Here is a 17755-nt window from a genome sequence, read left to right as displayed (position 1 = left end):
TCAGCAGCTGGGGGAGGGGGAGGAATGGAAGCAGGCCTCTTTCCTTTGCACTCTCTTCTTCTCTCTCAAACACACTTTCTCTTCTACTCTTTTCATTCTTCTATTTTCCTTTCCTCAAAATAATTCCCTAATCTTTCTTTGCTTTTTCTTTCTCCTGCTTAACTCTCTCTCCTTTTACTACCTGTTTTTGGCCTTTCTCTTCTGTCCTGTATCTATTGGTCCCTCTTTTAAAGGTAACCTGCAAAAGGGAAATTCTTTGTGTATTCTTTCTGCTTTTTGATATGCAAAGAAGCCCTGACAGTTTTTTTTAAAGGCATTTTTTTTAAAGGTTTTTTTTTTCCCTGCTATCTACTTTAGAAATACCGGGAGTATCTCATCTTGTCTTGTCAGTTTGTTCTGGAGCACTCACCACAGAACTGGCTGCAAAAGAAGGAATGTTGTATCTTTCAAAAGAGATCGTTTCTCCCAAGTGTTTCCACCCTTTTGAATTAAATGGGTTTTAACATTTAAGCCGTCCAACTAAATAGCCCTGCCCCTCTCAGCTGCTCAACTTTGTCTCACTTAATCGGATGCATACCGTGGAAACTGTAGCAGACTTTATATATACACAGAGAATATGAAACAATACCTCCTCCCACCCCACTGTCCTGCTGGTAATAGCTTATCTAAAGTGATCATCAGGTTGGGCCATTTCCAGCACAAATCCAGGTTTTCTCACCCTCCACCCCCCCACACAAATTCACTCTCCTGCTGGTGATAGCCCATCCAAAGTGACAACTCTTTACACAATGTGCATGATAATCAAGTTGGGCCATTTCCTGTCTCTAAGGTGCCACAAGTACTCCTTTTCTTTTTGCAAATACAGACTAACACGGCTGTTACTCTGAAACCTGTCAACTTTGTCTGTTGTTACTTGTGATGTCCTAATCCTGCTGCTTCTCCAGTCAGCAACATAGAATCATAGAATCATAGAATATCAGGGTTGGAAGGGACCCCTGAAGGTCATCTAGTCCAACCCCCTGCTCGAAGCAGGACCAATTCCCAGTTAAATCATCCCAGCCAGGGCTTTGTCAAGCCTGACCTTAAAAACTTCCAAGGAAGGAGAATCTTTCAGGAGAGAACAGGGAAGACTAGATCTAAATTTCTCATGTAGAAAACAAGCAGAAAAAGTCACAAATAGTTGTTGGCAAGTTGCCTTTAGCAGCTTTAAAGCAGGATTTTCATACTGTAGAAAACTTTAAAAATCTATCCTATTAGAAAAGTGGATTTTGGTTTGTGCCTTTCCTACATTTTGAGAAGTATCAAATTTATTTGGGCCAGATTGTTCCACCTTCACTCCCCAGGAGTAGTAGCTTACTGCACAAGTAGCTTTTGTTGAAATCAACGGGACTATTTGAAGAGTAAGTTACTACTCACCATGACTAAGGATATTTGAATCTGACTCTTTGTTTAACCAAATATTTCTCCGTGCCCACCTTCCATTCTCCTTAATCCTCTGCTTAAAGTCCATAATGCTGGATTTGTTGCTTCACCGTCATTTTAGTGGCATTGCAAGCACCTGATTGCAATTTCACCAGAAGTTCCAGCAGAGGGCGAAGCTGGGCAGTGCAGCCGAACAAGTTTATAAGAAAACAAATAGCTTAACAAATGCAGATGGAAGCCAATCGCTGTAGAGCCAAAGCTCTCTCTTTTCACCTGCTGACCCATTTTGCACATCTCCCCGCAGGGCATACCTGCCCTTGTGGCTTTATCAAATAACCTGGGATGAGCTGTGAAAAAACATCCTGTGCAGAAGGTGGATGAGGAAATCTTTCTGGGTGGGATTTTCACCTTGGCCTAGGAGAACTGGATGCCCAATTCCCTTTAATTTCTATGGGCTCTGAAAATCCCTCCTTTTTGTCTTCACTGTAAAACTGAAATCTTTTTCTCGTTAAACACACCCACTGCATGGCAGCCCAAGGAACTGCATTAAACTCTGCTAAGAATCTTTCTCTTCTTCCCTTTCCTCTGGTTTTCCTCATCACTGCCTCTTCTGACTCCTCTCCTTTGGTCAGCTTTTCTGAGAAGGGAGCTCCAGCATCTTAGAAGGCAAGTTGATATCACCACATAGACATTCTGGATATGCTTAAGAATTATCAGCCAGCGGACATAGATCTCTGATCCATAGTGCCCTCTATTTTATCTGGTTTGTAATATCCAGGCATGGTAACAGAGAGCCAATGCAATCCTGTCCCAGAAATGAGCTCACAGACTCAAAGCCTGATGGCACAGGCATGTTAAATAGTTTGCTTGGCAGGAACGTCAAAGCTGCTTGAAATGTGAGCTTTTCCCCCATGTCCTTACTAATTTGAAAATAGTTTCAGATCATCCCAAAATATGCTATATTTTACACACTTTTCACTAGGAAATAGGTCCCCTTTTCAGACCAAATGAGCTCAGGGGTAAGTAAAAATGGACCCAGACCAAGCTAAGTTGTGCTTTGAAAATTAGACCATGCAAGGGGAGCTGAAAAGGCAGCAGAGTGCATTGGCCAGCCCTTTGCCAGCAGAAAAACTAGCTTTGTGCTTGCAGCTAGAAATGTCTAATAATCGTATTTTTCTCAGCATGGAGGAGAGGGAATGGGGGCACTTTGAGTTGTGCTATAAGGTGCGTGTCTGTGGGATATGGACTGGACAGGCGCTGAAGCGGAGACATGGGTCTGAGTGTGACACAGGAAGGATGCTGGATGATTTGAGGTTGTGGGAGTTTTTGTTGCAAATCCCCTTTCTGCTTTGTTAAACCAGAATATTCAGTAACATTTTCAGCCAAAACATACAGTCTTGGCAGAATAAAACCTTTATACCTACATGGCAAAACAGCCCATGAAAAATGTTTGAGAAGTTCCCCAAATTCCTGTGCATTCATGCATATTTTTCACTTCAGTCATTTTGCAAAGCAATAGCCACAATTTACACTTGTTTTTCCTCTGCATATTGGGAGAAGAGGGGCATTTGTTTCTCTTCTTGAAAGGAAATTAGAAAATTTTGATTCATCTGGGGCATTAGACAATCATGCACTCCACCCCCTCAGTATCCTGCTTGAAGGCTGCTAATAGCTGTGGTGTGGGCAGATTTGCTGTAGCAGCTCTGCAGGTCAGGCAGAGGCGGGGCAAGAAGGATGATTGGGGGTGGGTTCCTGGAAAGTGCTCATGAGGAGGGGAAACCCTGCAGTGTTCCATAGAAACACCAGGTGGACCCATTATGTAAAGTCTCCCTAAGTGCTTGGCAACATTTCATTCAATACTATACATCTAGGACATAGGAATTATCCTCCCGTGATACATCCAGTCCAGTAACTTGTCTCCGATACTGGCAAGAGCCAGATGCTTCAGAGCATGATGCAAAAAAACCCCATAATGGACAATTATGGAATAACCTGCCAAGAAAGGACATTTCTTCACAATCCCCTCAACTAGGGTGTTTTTGCCCTAAACCATAAATGTTTAGGGCAAACTATTTAACATATAGCATAATATATATAATATATCCTACCTAATGTAACTGTGGATGGTCTCATCATCTACATGAAGCTTTAATGATAGCTCTATGATTTGAGTCCAAAGGTTACTGGCTCTATTGCATAAATAATATTTCTTTCTATCAGTTTTAAATTTTCTGCCATTTAAGTTAATTTAATGTCACCTTTATTTTGCATTATGGGAAAGGTCAGGTGAGTGCTCCTATTTTTCCCTTTTCTATACCATTCACTGCTGTATACTTCATTCATTCCCCCTCTTATTCATCCCCAGTCTAAACTAAGCAGCCCCGGTCTCTCTCCATCTGGAAGTCATTCTATGCTGATTGTCATTTTTGTCACCCACCTGAGCGCCTTCTCTGTTTCTGCTGTATCTGTTTAGAGATAGGTTGACCAGAACTGAACTCAGTGCTGCAGGTGATGGCATACCATAGCCATATATTATGTCATTATAACATTTTCAGTGTTCTCTTCTATCCCATTGTTTATGTATATCCTAACATTCTGTCTGTTCCTTGACAGCAGCTGCTGCACATCGAGCAGAGGTTTTCATTGCGCTGTCTGTAGTGAGACGCAGGTCTTTTTCCCAAATCATTAGAGCAAGGTGTTGGAGAAATTCAAAGTATTTCTTCCAGTGTGCATTTCCTTGCATGTGTCAAGAATAAATTTCATCTGTCGTCATGCTGCCAGTTCCGCAAGCTTTATTAGGTCCCTCTGAAGTTCTTTGGTATCTTCCCTAGTCTTAGCTAACCTAAATTACTTTGTGTTATCTACAGATGTTTCCCCCTTTTCCAGATAATTAACAAATGTGTTAATGAACATCAGTCATGTGGAACCTTGGGGTATCCAATTAGCTTAGGCTAATTATATATATCCTAGGGCTGGAAGGGACCTCGAGGGGTCATCTAGTCCAGTCTTCTGCACTCATGGCAGGACTAAGTATTAGATCATCCCTGACAGGTGTTTGTCTAACCTGCTCATAAAAATCTCCAATGATGGAGATTCCACAACCTCCCTTCTCAATTTATTCCAGTACTTAACCACCCTGACAGTTGGGAAGATTTTCCTAAGGTTCAACTAAACCTGCAGTTTAGCCCACTGCTTCTTGTCCTGTCCTCAGAGGTTAAGAACAATTTTTCTCCCTCCTCCTTGTAACAACCTTTTACGTACTTGAAAACTTATCATGTCCCCTCTGTTTTCTCTTTTCCAGACTAAACAAACCCAATTTTTTCAATCTTCCCTTATAGCTCATGTTTTCTAGACCTTTAATCATTTCTGTTGCTCTTCTCTGGACTTTCTCCAATTTGTCCACATCTTTCCTAAAATGTGGCGCCCAGAACTGGACACAATACTCCAGTTGAGGCCTAATCAGCGTGGAGTAAAGAGGAAGAATTACTTCTCGTGTCTTGCTTATCACACTCCTGCTGGATACATCCCAGAATGATTGCTTTTTTTGCAACAGTGTTACACTGTTGAGTCATTTACCTTGTGATCCACTAGGACGCCCAGATCCCTTTCTGCAGTATTCCTTCTTAGGCAGTCATTTCCCATTTTGTATGTGTGCAGCTGAATGTTCCTTCCTAAGTGCAGTACTTTGCATTTGTCCTTATTGAATTTCATATATTTACTTTCTGCCACAGGCAGAGCAGACCAGCAATGCTTCCTCACTGCCAGTACAGAGCAACAGAAAAGTCTATCCATACACTTAAAACTTAAACCATAGTTGAGCTGAGATTTCCAGATGGGACGGGCGCCTCTGATTCTGAACCCATTGGGAAACAGGGACATTTAAAGATGTGCCCCTGTGACCCAGAGGATTTGGGGAAACAAGACAATCCTGTGTATCTGAGGACTTTTGCTTTTGGCCTTGCATAAGAGCAGGAGAAGGAGAGAGCTTCTGGTACAATCTGAAAATCACTGGCCTTTACTGGCTTCCTTTTTCTTTTTGAAGGTGAAAGCCACAGATGCGGATGAAGGTGTTAATGGGAGAGTGTGGTACAGGATTGTCAGGGGTAAGTCTAGGTGCCTGTTTGCAACAGGGAATTGTGTGTCCGTGTGATTTGGTTAACTGAAGTTTTGCTATCACCTTTTGGCCAGATAAGCACACTGGCAAACTTGCATGATGTAACTATTTCATCACATTTTGGCCTTCTTTGGCCTGCCCTACAGCTACAGAAACACCTCTTTCCCTATGTATTAAACTTCATCATTCTCTTCCTCGTCCATTTTAATACTTATGGTTGGAAGAGATAAGTCCTTGACAATTTGGACTATGCTATGGTAACTGTAGTTAGACTGCAATTACACTCTGATTGCATTGTCGTTTAGGTTTTTGATACCTGCAATAGCTATAAGATAGACATTATTACCTATATCACTGAGATGGGTGACCGCATAATAATGAAATTAATGCACCTAAATTCTAACAACATATGTTTTAAATATGAATCCAAAGGAGTAAGGATAAGTAATTGCATGTTGATGTAAAACTTCCTGATATATGAATTAGTGGTAGTTAGCTCTCAAAAAGCACTACTCCAGTATAATTACCCTGCATTTACACTGACCCATTACAGTCTGCTCCACATTACTACCTCTCAAGCCGTTTTAGGGAATAACTGTGTTATGCAGCCACACAACATATTTTTTTTAACTTGTCACAACCACATTTTAGAGCCTTGATTGGGTCCTGCAAAGGGAAAGGAAGTCTCCTGAGCACATTTTGTTGAAAATGGTTTCATTAGTACAGTTTCTCTGTAGTGTGGATGGGGATTAAATTCTTCTCGTTAAACCAGCTTTAAAAGTTGTTCTGAGTTGTGCTTAGTATGGATGAAGCTTGGTTATCAAGGGCAATGAACAAATGCTGTGGGGATGTATGCACATTCCAGTAATTAACTACACAAGTATCACCACTGAGTCATTTTTCCACAATTCTACTTTGCTGTGTGTGGGGATCCCATGATGTTTGTTCCACTTGGAGAACTGATTGATATGTACTTTGTTATGTTTTGTTTGTTTACTGATAGGAAACAATTACAACCACTTTCGGATCAACCCCAGCAGTGGGCTGGTCATGCGGGGCTTACGGCACCTGGACAGAGAGAACAATTCCTCCCATGTCCTTGAGGTGGAAGCCTACAACAGTGAACAAGGATCAATGAAGAGCTCCGTTAGGGTAAGGACATCACTGAGGTTAAGGTGGAGGGGTGCTGCAGAACCAGTGAGGAGCTACATCAGAGTAAGGTTGGCACTGGGTGAGTGTGGGGGATCAGCAGAATTGATGAAGAGCTCATGCCTGGGCCTAGAGTAACAAGAGGGTAAAGGTAAAACCAGACAAAACTTTGTGAAACGTTTTTTAGTGCAAAATATTACAGTGGTTTCATCAAATGTTGGTAATTTCCACTCATTGCGGTGCAGTGTCAGCAGAGGTGGAAATGTCAGCAAAGTGCTGCAGAAATGACTGATGGAAATTCTATGGGTACTGCTTTTGGGTGGAGGATATTTTTCTGTGCCATTTTATAACGTAATTAGGCTGAAAATTGGCAAGAGAATCCTCAGCAAAGGGAATTTTTTTCAAGCGATTAGAAACGTGTTATGCTGAATTTATTTAGTTACAAGTTAGAAAAAAGAAGATGCATAATCACTTCAGAACACAATATGCATACACAGACAAAATGATATTGAAAAACTGTTTACTTGTATGGTTACATTTGCCCAATATTTGTCCAGGTATGGAAATTTCCCTCCTCCTTTTTGAATGTACAGTCTTGCTTACTTAGCTTCCTTTTTCTATTTTCACATTGTAGCTTTGTAAGGTAGCTGTACTCTTGATCTGTCTGAAAATACAGGTGTGTGGCCAGTGACATATTTAAATAAAACAGACCTCAGTAGTAGTAATATTCGTTATTGGTACAACTCCATTCTTCTTGAAGAATCCCAAAGAACTTCATGATCCAAGCCCCAATCCTGCAGTCGGATCCATGTAGGTGAACCTCTGTAGCATGCAGACCCACTGACTTCAGCAGACTTCTGCATGGATGCAGGAATCTGCCTATGTGGATGCAATTATAGGATTGAGGCCTATATACAAACACCACCATTCAGCTGTGGAAGAGGAGGCCAGGAACAAGCTATCAGATAGCGAGTCTGCAGCACACCTTTCGTGGAGAAAGTATATTTTGGTCTACACACTGGAGTGGACCGCAACACATACAAAATTTAACACAGGATCATTAATGCCTATGTGGCACAAACAGGATCTCACTTTTTAACATCTCGTCCCGCTGACTCTCACACAGTAAAGTGCCTAGAATTGAAATTGTGTCTACCTCAGAAGGAGGCAGGGCCGAGTCAATTCTACCAGGGTTTGAACTAGTGGTTGCCATCTCCCCAGCAAATAAAGTAAACTCACGTAATTCACAAATGTGGCAACGAGTTGGCGAAAAAACCCACAAAATTGGGCAACCACTTTATTGCTATTATTAACTTGCCAGTTATATTTTATTTCTTTTTATTGGAATTACGTGAGATGGACTCATGGGGGAATGTCACGATTTGTACTTGTAACTTCTCCGAGTGGTGCCCACTGAAGCGGGGAGTGCTTGTGTATCTATGTTCTAATAGTACTGGTCTGTGGAGAGGCTCACAGTCCTTGAAATGCAAGAGAGCAGCTCCTTCTGCCAGGGAAGCCTCTTCCTCATTGTTTTCTTCAGGACAAATTCCAGGCAGTGTGCAGTACACTAATGGTTTGTTTTGGGGATTCCCCCAGGTGATAGTGTATGTGGAAGATGTAAACGATGAGGTGCCTGTGTTTACCCAACGGCAGTACAACCGTCTGGGGCTGCGAGAGACGGCAGGGATTGGAACTTCTGTCGCAGTTGTCCGGGCAACAGATCGAGACACAGGTAAGGAGGTTGTGGTGAGCTGCAAAAATCTGCCACCACGGCTCCCCAGCCTCTTGTGGGATCACACCATCTGTCTCTGGTTGTGTGAGTGGATTCTTGCCTCTCTTTCCCCACTCTTGATGTGGGAGTGCGAAGGATGCAGATTAGTGCCTGAAATAAGAGAGAGGTTAGGGAGACTAAAGCCTGCAGCTTCTGACCAGTCCAGTTCCTCTGATTTGGGATTCTTTTACTCCAGACAGCAGAGAGGCCAGTCCATTGATAGATGGACATTTAGCCATTGCTTTGTCCCAAGCCTTCTCAGGAAAGGGAGGAGGTCTGTCATACCATCTCATTAGTACCTTTGGGCAGCTTAGAGGGGAAAGTCACTGAAACAGTGAAAGAAATGATAAAACCAGCTGTGCTGTGTGTGGGGTTAACCTGTCTTGGCTTAAAGTGCTTCGGCTAACTCAGATTAAGATGGAACATTACATTCTGGGACTCAGGCTGCACTTCCATATTAGATATAAGAATATCTGTAACCTCTTTCATTTTAAATAGATTAGGGGCACCCCTCAGGCTTTCAGCAAGTTGACCTGCTGGGCAAAGTTAGGGGTCCTGTGGCCTTGTCTGCTTCTCTGTGAAGTCCAGTCTAACTCTGATCATTTGTTCCTCCCCCAGGGAATGGAGGTCTGGTGAATTATAAAATCCTGTCTGGCTCTGAGGGGAAGTTTGAAATTGATGAGAGCACTGGCCTCATCACCACCATCGACTACCTGGACTATGAGACAAAAACCAGTTACCTGATGAATGTGTCTGCCACAGATCAGGCACCCCCCAACAACCAAGGTTTCTGCAGCATCTATGTCAGCCTGTTGAATGAAATGGATGAGGCTGTGCAGTTCTCGAACCTCACCTATGAGGCAGTGATCACAGAGAACATTCCCCCAGGCTCGGAGGTGCTGCGCGTCCTCGCACGCTCCATTGACAACCTGAACCAGATCACCTACAAGTTTGACCCTAACACCAATACTCAGGCACTGTCCCTGTTCAAGATCAATGGAATCACTGTACGTAGCTAACAGTGGCCGATCCGGCCAAGGCTTTAGGTGCTTGAGCAGTAAGCACGACATGGGTATTCATGATCTTTGTCGTTGTTTGTCCCTGGTAGGGTGTCATCACAGTCAAAGGCCAGGTGGATCGAGAGAAGGGGGATTTCTACACTTTAACAGTAGTGGCAGATGATGGGGGACCAAAGGTTGACTCTACTGTGGTGAGTGGATTTTAGCTGTTTTCTCAGTAGTCCTTTATCCTAGACCTGCTACAAGCCAAACAAGAGCTGACTACACGAGAACATCATCTTATTTCTCTTGTTTGGGAGGGAATACCCCAGCCAGCCATCACCACCTCTCCTTTTGAAGGGTTTCCTTTTGTTTCTTACTTCTGACCCGCTTAATCTTTATCCATCTCCCCAGAGTGCAGCTGCCCTGCTCGGCAAGGCCACCCAGAGGGGGTGGGGGCAATTTGCCCCAGGCCCCGCAGACAGAGCGGGGGCAATTTTGGCAACAATTTGGTGGTAGGTCTTTCAGTCATAGAATCATAGAATATCAGGGTTGGAAGGGACCCCTGAAGGTCATCTAGTCCAACCCCCTGCTCGAAGCAGGACCAATTCCCAGTTAAATCATCCCAAGTCCCTCTCTTCCTCGTCGGCAGCACTTCGGCAGCAACTCAATCGCTCCGCTTCAGTCTTCTGCAGCAATTCAGCGGCGGGTCCTCCTGTCCTCTCCTTTCTGTGGCCGCACGACTTGGGTTTTTCTTTTTCTCTTCACCGCTTGGGGTGGCAAAACGAACTTTTTTTATGGCAGGGGCCCCTGAATTTGCTTTGCCTCAGGCCCCCTGAATCCTCTGGGCGGCACTGCTGGGAGGACAGGCTGCAGTGGCTTCCTTGGAGGCTTGCAACTACAGATCCCTGAGGAGTTAGCACTCTAGTAGCTTTGCAACTCACAATCTCACCTCTCTTCCTCTCCACTTCCCCAAGGGCCAGGTGAATCTCCACTGTAATGTGCCTGGTCTGCATCCAGCCAGGTACTTTCAGATGTGCATTTTCTACTAAACACGAATCATTTTTGTGGTCGTGCCCCTCTTCTAACAGTACTAAGACTGGGGGCTCTGCCGTGGCAGCATCATGCCCACCACACCACCATAAATGGGGTCTCCACCATGCCAGCACAGTGCTCACCACGCTTCCAAGAGCTTTCCCCCATATCAACAGAATGCCCACAAACTATAAGGATGGTCACACAACCTTCTTTTTTTCCCTTTTCTCTTTGCACACACCTTCCTCTCTCTCTCTTCCTGGCAACTCTCTGCAGTGCTATCTCCTGGACTCCTAACTCATGTGGTGTATGGTGAGGTGATTGTCAACCTGAAGTTTCCTTGAATAACCTCCGTGAGGTCTCTTGGTTGGGACCTAGGCATATGATTTTGATCTCACTCCCAAACCAAGCAATGCACTCTTGCCAAGCCCTCCAGAAAATTAGCGAGTGCAAGAGCCCTGTTTTATAGGGCCTTGTACATAAACATGGGATGTGGTGTTTTAATTTCTACATAACAGAGTGCTGGGCTTTTCAAAAGGGAAATATTTAGAGTTTGGAGGAGATTCCTCACCAGATTAAAACAGTTTTCAGGTAGGTAAAATTTGGGGTCTAAAATATTTGATAGTATAACTATGTAGTTGGCACTCCTTCCTGAATACCACCATTGTCCTTGGGGTTACAAAGATTTATGATCTTCGAGCAACTTGTAGGTCATATATGCTACAACACCTGACACAAAAGGTCTACTAAGGATTGGAACTACAGGTCAGATCCTTAGTGTAAAGGTAGTGGAGTTATACTGATTTATACCAGCTAAGGATCTGATCTAGAGATTTTAACTCCTAATTTTCTTCTTTTTGATTTAAATCAGACACTGAATGTCATTTGAGGATAGTATGCTGTGGTTTAAAGGACTCCAATAGCTTGAATTTTGGTACATCTGTTGCCTTTAAAAATTATGTGTGCTCAGGCAATTGATACTGGCCTCCAGCAGTCAGGGTGCCAGCTTCTTTTCTCTCTTGACACTCTCATGGTAATTTCTGGGTTAATTCTGTAGTCCAAAGATTGAGGTTTTAGAGCAGGTGGCCGGGGTGGGGTGAAGCGAATTACCCATGGAATGTGCATTAGCTTGCAGAAAGTGTTGGCGGCGGGGGAGGGGAGGTTCACACCGATAAAATCATCTGAATTTTGATAGAAGTGTTTGCCTTTCCCCTCGGGGGTCCTGCCTCCACATCACAAAGCTGCTCAAGAAAAAGGAACCTCGCACAGCGCAATCTGCCTGGCAGTCCCTGCTCAGGAGAGGCTCCAAGCTGGAATAGCAATGGGGTGCTCTGGACGTGGATTAAGGTGCACTTGCAAAGCTATGGAGGGGAAGTTTGCACAGCACCTGCCTGCACTGTCCTGGTTCCACCAACCTCCCCTTCCCTTCCCTTTCTAAAGCACTTAACTTATGCCATGTTTTTAAAAGAGAAGGGAAAGATCTGTTAACTGTATTTTTTTCTTTTTCTTTCCCATTCTGCTTCTCTCCAACAGAAGGTAAGAGTGTTTGTTCCTAGTTCTGTATACCTCCCTTCCTTCCTCCTGCCTGCCTTCCCCTCTGATAGTCACTGCATAGGTAGCTGTGCAAAACTTGTGTCTGGTCCTGAATAGAGGGCAGCTCCAGGAGAACTGAGCACCACACAGAGTGGTAGCATCTACTCTATCCTTTAGCAGGGCACAGCATGCACTCCCCAGTGCCCTTGCCCAGCTCCACCAGCCAAGGCTGGGGTGAAGGAGAGCTAGAGCTTTGGCCCTTTTTTCTCCACTCCTGTGAGGTTTCTAGTGCTGCTGCTGGTAGTAAGGTTTCCCAGTCCTTGTGCTTTGGGAATTCAAGGACTATAATCAATCCTGGCCTCTGTGCAGAGGTGGGGGAGGCTCTTTGAGCCCTCTTTACTCTTCCCCCACCCTTGCAGCCTCAACTTTGCTGTCTCCTGACTCATGACTACTCAGCAACACAGCCTTCGTGTTCACTTCATCTGGGTTTTTTGATGGAGTATTTTAAAAAAAGACATCTGGGGCCGGATTCTCAGCTGGCATAAATCAGCATTGCTGCATTGAAGTCCAGGAACTCTCCTGATTTCTACCAGCTGAGCATCTGGCCCCTCTGTGGCCATCCAAGTAGGTGTACCAGGAAGGTAGACTAAGTTTACTACAGGGTCTGGAAAGAAGGTAAGCCCGCTTCCAAGAAACATATCCTCCCTTGTGTCGTGGCACTCATTCCAGAACGAAAGGTTTGGCTGCTGTGAGTGGCAGCTTGTCTCAGCAGCTGCAGATTTTCTTCTTGAGCTGACTGCGTTTTCCCCTCTCCTGCCTTCTTTTTTAGCTACAACAATAGCAGTCACCCAAACTCAAAAAAAAACCCTACAGGTTTCCTCCAGGACGTGATCACATTGACGAGCTCTGCACCTGGGGACTGTTAGCACCCATAAATAGAGCCTCGAGAACAAAAATGTTCTTCCTCTCTTTCTCTCCCATTATATATAGTGAATATGTTTTTAATTTTGAACATGATGACAGCATTTCCTTTGGCTCGTCACAGAAGAGGCAGACGCTTGTCTCCTCTTTGAGTCGTTGACCACAGCTGAGCAACATCTGTATCTAACACTTCTTTCTTGCTGGTGTTGCTACTACTATTGCATCTTAGTGCTGTATCTATAATTATGAATGGTGAATCAAACTGATTTTATTTTTGGAGCTCTGTGTATTTGGTTTCTCTGTATCCATCCCTCCTGCCTCTCTGCATTGCCATTTACCTGGCACAGCTGAATGGTACACAGATTGCAGCTTAGGCATGGAACCCATCTGTCCATAGAATTTTGGATCCATCCTGTGTGGACCAGAGTATCATCCCCTCTAACTGGGAAGAAATGTATCCATCATCCCAGGAAGAAACTCTGGGCTTGTTCACACCCAAAACTTGCCCAGGTTGCAGCAGTTTAGTTAAATGTATGCAGACTTCTGTGTGAAAACTCAAGCCAGTTTATAAATGGCTTATGTCGATTTAATCTATAGCAAATCCTTCCCAATGTAAATGAAATCAAAATAAGCCAGTGCAAGCTTGTGTGTAGACAAGGCCTATGAATTCTCATGAGTTTAACAGCAAAGGCCTGGGCCTGCACAATACTAGCAGAGCATCCCCTGCCAGGATGGGTCTGTACCAGGGGTGGGCAAACTTTTTGGCCCAAGGACCACATCGGGGTTGCAAAATTGTATGGAGGGCCGGGTAGGGCAGGCTGTGCCTCCCTAAACCGCCTGGCCCCTGCCCCCTATCCGCCCCCTATCCAGTGATGAGCTGCCAAAATCTTAACAAGCGGTTCCCTCCTCACCCCACGAGGGGGTCGTGGCCCACCCCACCCCCCCGGGGACTCCTGCCCCATCCAACCCCCCACGTTCCTTGACGTCCCGACCCCTGCCCCATCCACCCCCCTCCCCTGTCCCCTGACTGGGCAGGAGGGTCTTGTGGGCCACCGTAGTGGGTGCCCACCCCGCTCCTAAGAGCCAGAGGGACCTGCCGGGGGTCGAGATGGGGAGTCCTGGCGGTGCTTACCTGGGGCAGCTCACAGGAAGCGTCCGGCAGGTCCCTCTGGCTCCTAGGGGCGGGGGAGCGTAGCTGGGGGGAAGCAGGAGTAGCAGCCGCTTCCCACACAAATCACATCAAAAGTGGTGCCTTAGGTACTGACTCCGTGGGTGCTCCGGGCCTGGAGCACCCACGGGGAAAATTTGGTGGGTGCAGAGCACCCACTGGCAGCTCCCAGCCCCGCGCCCAGCCCCAGCTCACCTCACCTTTGCTCTGCCTCCTCCCCTCGCAAGACAACCAGTTCTAAAAGGGCTTTTAAATTTAACAACCGGCTCCAGCTCACCACTGCCCCTATCCGCCCCCTCCCACGTCCCACCCCCTGACTGCCCCCCTCAGAATCCCTGACCCATCCAACCCCCCCTGCTCCTTGTCCCCTGACCGCCCCCTCCTGGGACCCCCCACCCCTAACCGACACCCCATGTTCCCTGTCCCCTAACTACTCAGACCTCCTATCCACACCCCCGCCCCCTGACAGGCCCCCTGGGACTCCCACGTCTATCCAACCCCACCTGGTCCCCATCCCCTGATCACCCCCCACCCAGAACCTCCACCCCATCCAACCGCCTCCTGCTCCCGGTCCCCTGACTGCTCCCTGGACCCCCTGCCCCTTATCTAACCCCCCTACCCCCCCACTCCCTGCCCCCTTACCATGCCGGAGCCAGACACGCCGCCGCGCTGCCTGGCAGGAGCAGCGGGCCAGAGCGCTGACGGCACAGCAAGGTGAGGCTGCAGGGGAGGGGGGACAGCGGGGGAAGGGCCGGGGGCTAGCCTCCCGGGCCGGGAGCTCAGGATGGTCCCGCAGGCCGCAGTTTGCCCACCTCTGGTCTATACAATTTCTAATTAGCCAGTTAAAACTGAGAACTCTGAGTGGAGGGGACCCCCTCAAGTGCCACACTGTCTTCCCCTCCCACGCCAGCCTTCACCCCTCCCTTGTCTACCTTACGTGCATGTGCAGAAGAGTCCTACATTATAGGTTATAAGGCCAGAAGGGACCGGCGTAATCCTCTAATTTGACCTCCAGTATAACACAGGCCATAGGACTTCCCTCAATTAATTCCTGTTTGAATTAGACATCTTCACTAAGTTTGGAGGAGATAGTGCAGCAGCCATTCAACTCTTGAGACCTTGGCCTCAAAAAATAAAGTGAGCGTCCTGGGTCCCATCCTTATCCCTCGCGATGTGGACATGTGTCCAGACTCCTCAATAACAGTGACGTGATCACGGTTGTTCATCCCTTCTCAGGCGAGTCCCTGAACTGCAGCAGCCCCCTCAGTGAGTCAAGCCTGAGATCCATCAGCAGCACCAAGTGAGGAAGGCGTGCATATGGCCTGCTGTCACCAGTGCGCCTGTCCCTCCCTTCCAGGAGCTCTCAAATGCACTTAACACTAACCGCATGCCAAAGATTGTGAAAAGGGAGTCCCCAGCCACTCAGCAGGACCTGGGTTTCCAAGCCTTTCATTGAAATCTTTGGTTCTTCTGACATTGTCAGCACACCTGGGCCTGAGTGGTGAGATTTAATACAACAGGATGGGAAGGCAACACTGAAATGATCTTTAAGATACTCTACATGTATCTTAGTTTCCCCTGAAAGACTATCCCATCCAGCACGGTTGCCTTCAGGAAAATTAGCAAGAGCCATGCTCCTGATAAAGCCTCTTGTTAATCTCTGCACTCACTTTCAACAGGTAACCATCACCGTTCTGGATGAGAATGACAACAGCCCACAGTTTGACATCACCTCCGATTCCGTGGTGAACGTAGCAGAGGACAGTGCCATTGGGAGGCAAATTGCTGTAGTCTTGGCCAGAGACCCAGATGCAGGAAGCAATGGGCAGGTACCAATGCTTTTGCAGCTACAAACTATACTGGGACCTACAAAAAGGAAGATGGGTGAGCGGGTGGGACGGAGGAGGCAGATTTTGCTCATTCCAATTTATGAGGGAATATGTCCATTCAAGCTATGAGGCACTGTGAGCTGTTGGTCTGAGCACATGACTGACAGACAGGAACTCCTGAATTCAGATATGTGCTTTGACACTGACTCAGGCCCAACCGTGGAACAAGCTTCATGAAGAGAGGGGGAGGATGGAATTCCTAATTTATACCTCAGCATGTCTGCTTCCTGCACACCTTGCCCATATTCCCAAAGAGCAAAACCTTCTTATGGCAATCCTACAAGGCCCCACTAGTGTTTCTCAAGCCAGATTTATCTAGAACCTCAGCAAGCTCCTTTCCAGCTACTCCCTGCTCTGGGTCTCTAAGATCAGGGTCTTGAACTCTGATCCTTATGAACACGAACACCGTAATCTTTGGCAATAGGGCTGCTCTTTTGTTTGGGATGGATAGTGCCAAAAATACTAGCGGTAGGGACTGGTTTGGTGACTGAATGGTGTCAGAGGAAGGACATATTAAACATTCCCTTCAGAGCCAAGACGCTGTGACAGCTGCCATGTGCAACAGTGGGCCTAAAAATGGGGGTGGGGGGGAAGATGTTGTTTTTTCTACCTTCACAATGGACAGCAGGGGATTTCTAGCCAGATTAAAACAGGAAGTTCTGTCCTCTTCCCCTTTAATCTGCTGGAAGAATTAATTAGATGCTGTGAGATTCCAGTGAGTTTCTTACTCAAAATTAATCAGCCCTAATCCTTCACAGTATATTTCCAGAATAACTCTGCTGAATTCAGATGTTACTTCACATTTACCACATTCTAAGCCTATTGAAGTCAGAGAGTTCCTTTCTTGAGACTGAGGTCTTCCAAGGAGTGACCATCTTTCTTTAGTGTTTGGAAAGCATGTAGCACACACTGGATGCTACTGCTAATAACTAAATAAATTTATTTATTATTATCATTACCTAATAATATCAATTTGGTCCTGTGTCTGTATGCCTCAGTGACAGCCTCAATTATGCAGAAACCTGGAACATCTGGTCAAACAGAATAGAGATGAGCAAATCAATTCACATAGAATAAAAACTTTCCCAAATTGAGAACTCTCACAGCATCTGAACTGGAACCTGGATTGGAGTTAGAAGTTTGGTTAATGTTTTTAAGAGCTATTTTTCTGAACTTTTTCTGGTTCCATCCGAAACCAGCAGCGCATGTACGAAATACTCTGAGAGAGACTGTTGTGTTGGATTTTCAGCACAAGGGCAAGAAGGAGCCAGGTTTAATAAGAACTGGTCACTTTGTAATGACTGTTTCTCTCTCCCTTTTCTTCTCCCTTCCCTAACCTCACTGCTCCTCACTTCCCCACACTTCCCATTATTTATTTCCTTCTTGCAGGTGACCTTTTCTCTGACATCAGGAAATATAGGCACCGTGTTTGAGATCCGCACCACCAACAATACCTATGGAGAGTTGTTTGTGGGAAGGCCATTGGATAGAGAACTGCTGGACCACTACACCTTAAAGGTAACCTGGAGTTTTCCACCATCCTAGCTGCATTTTCTGCAATATGTGCCATTCACTGGGCAAGGCAAACAGTCAAGATGCAGAAACTCATTACCCATCTAGATGATACTCCAAATGTTGCCTTTAGTGGGTGAAGTTTTTTATGCTGAACAGAGACAGCCGTAAAGGTTTGTTGGTTTGTTTGTTGGTGGAATGGAAGAAGAGTTCTTAAAAATCGTATAATTTTAAAAATTCAGT

General features: G+C 45.8%; 1 protein-coding gene across 1 annotated transcript in view; it reads left to right on the top strand.

The window, feature by feature from the left end:
* Positions 1-17755, top strand: part of CDH23 (cadherin related 23) — a 498190-nt gene that overhangs the window by 367267 nt on the left and 113168 nt on the right. The window contains exons 28-35 of the mRNA XM_077821918.1: positions 5465-5525; positions 6540-6688; positions 8282-8417; positions 9075-9463; positions 9565-9666; positions 11625-11627; positions 15791-15940; positions 17390-17518. Coding sequence (XP_077678044.1) covers positions 5465-5525; positions 6540-6688; positions 8282-8417; positions 9075-9463; positions 9565-9666; positions 11625-11627; positions 15791-15940; positions 17390-17518 — 1119 coding nt within the window. The remainder of the gene's footprint in view (positions 1-5464; positions 5526-6539; positions 6689-8281; positions 8418-9074; positions 9464-9564; positions 9667-11624; positions 11628-15790; positions 15941-17389; positions 17519-17755) is intronic.

The sequence above is a fragment of the Eretmochelys imbricata genome, chromosome 7 (genome assembly GCF_965152235.1).
Source record: "Eretmochelys imbricata isolate rEreImb1 chromosome 7, rEreImb1.hap1, whole genome shotgun sequence".
Lineage (NCBI taxonomy): Eukaryota > Metazoa > Chordata > Testudines > Cheloniidae > Eretmochelys > Eretmochelys imbricata.
The sequence above is the reverse complement of the archived record's forward strand: the minus strand, read 5'-3'. Positions and strand labels throughout refer to the sequence as shown.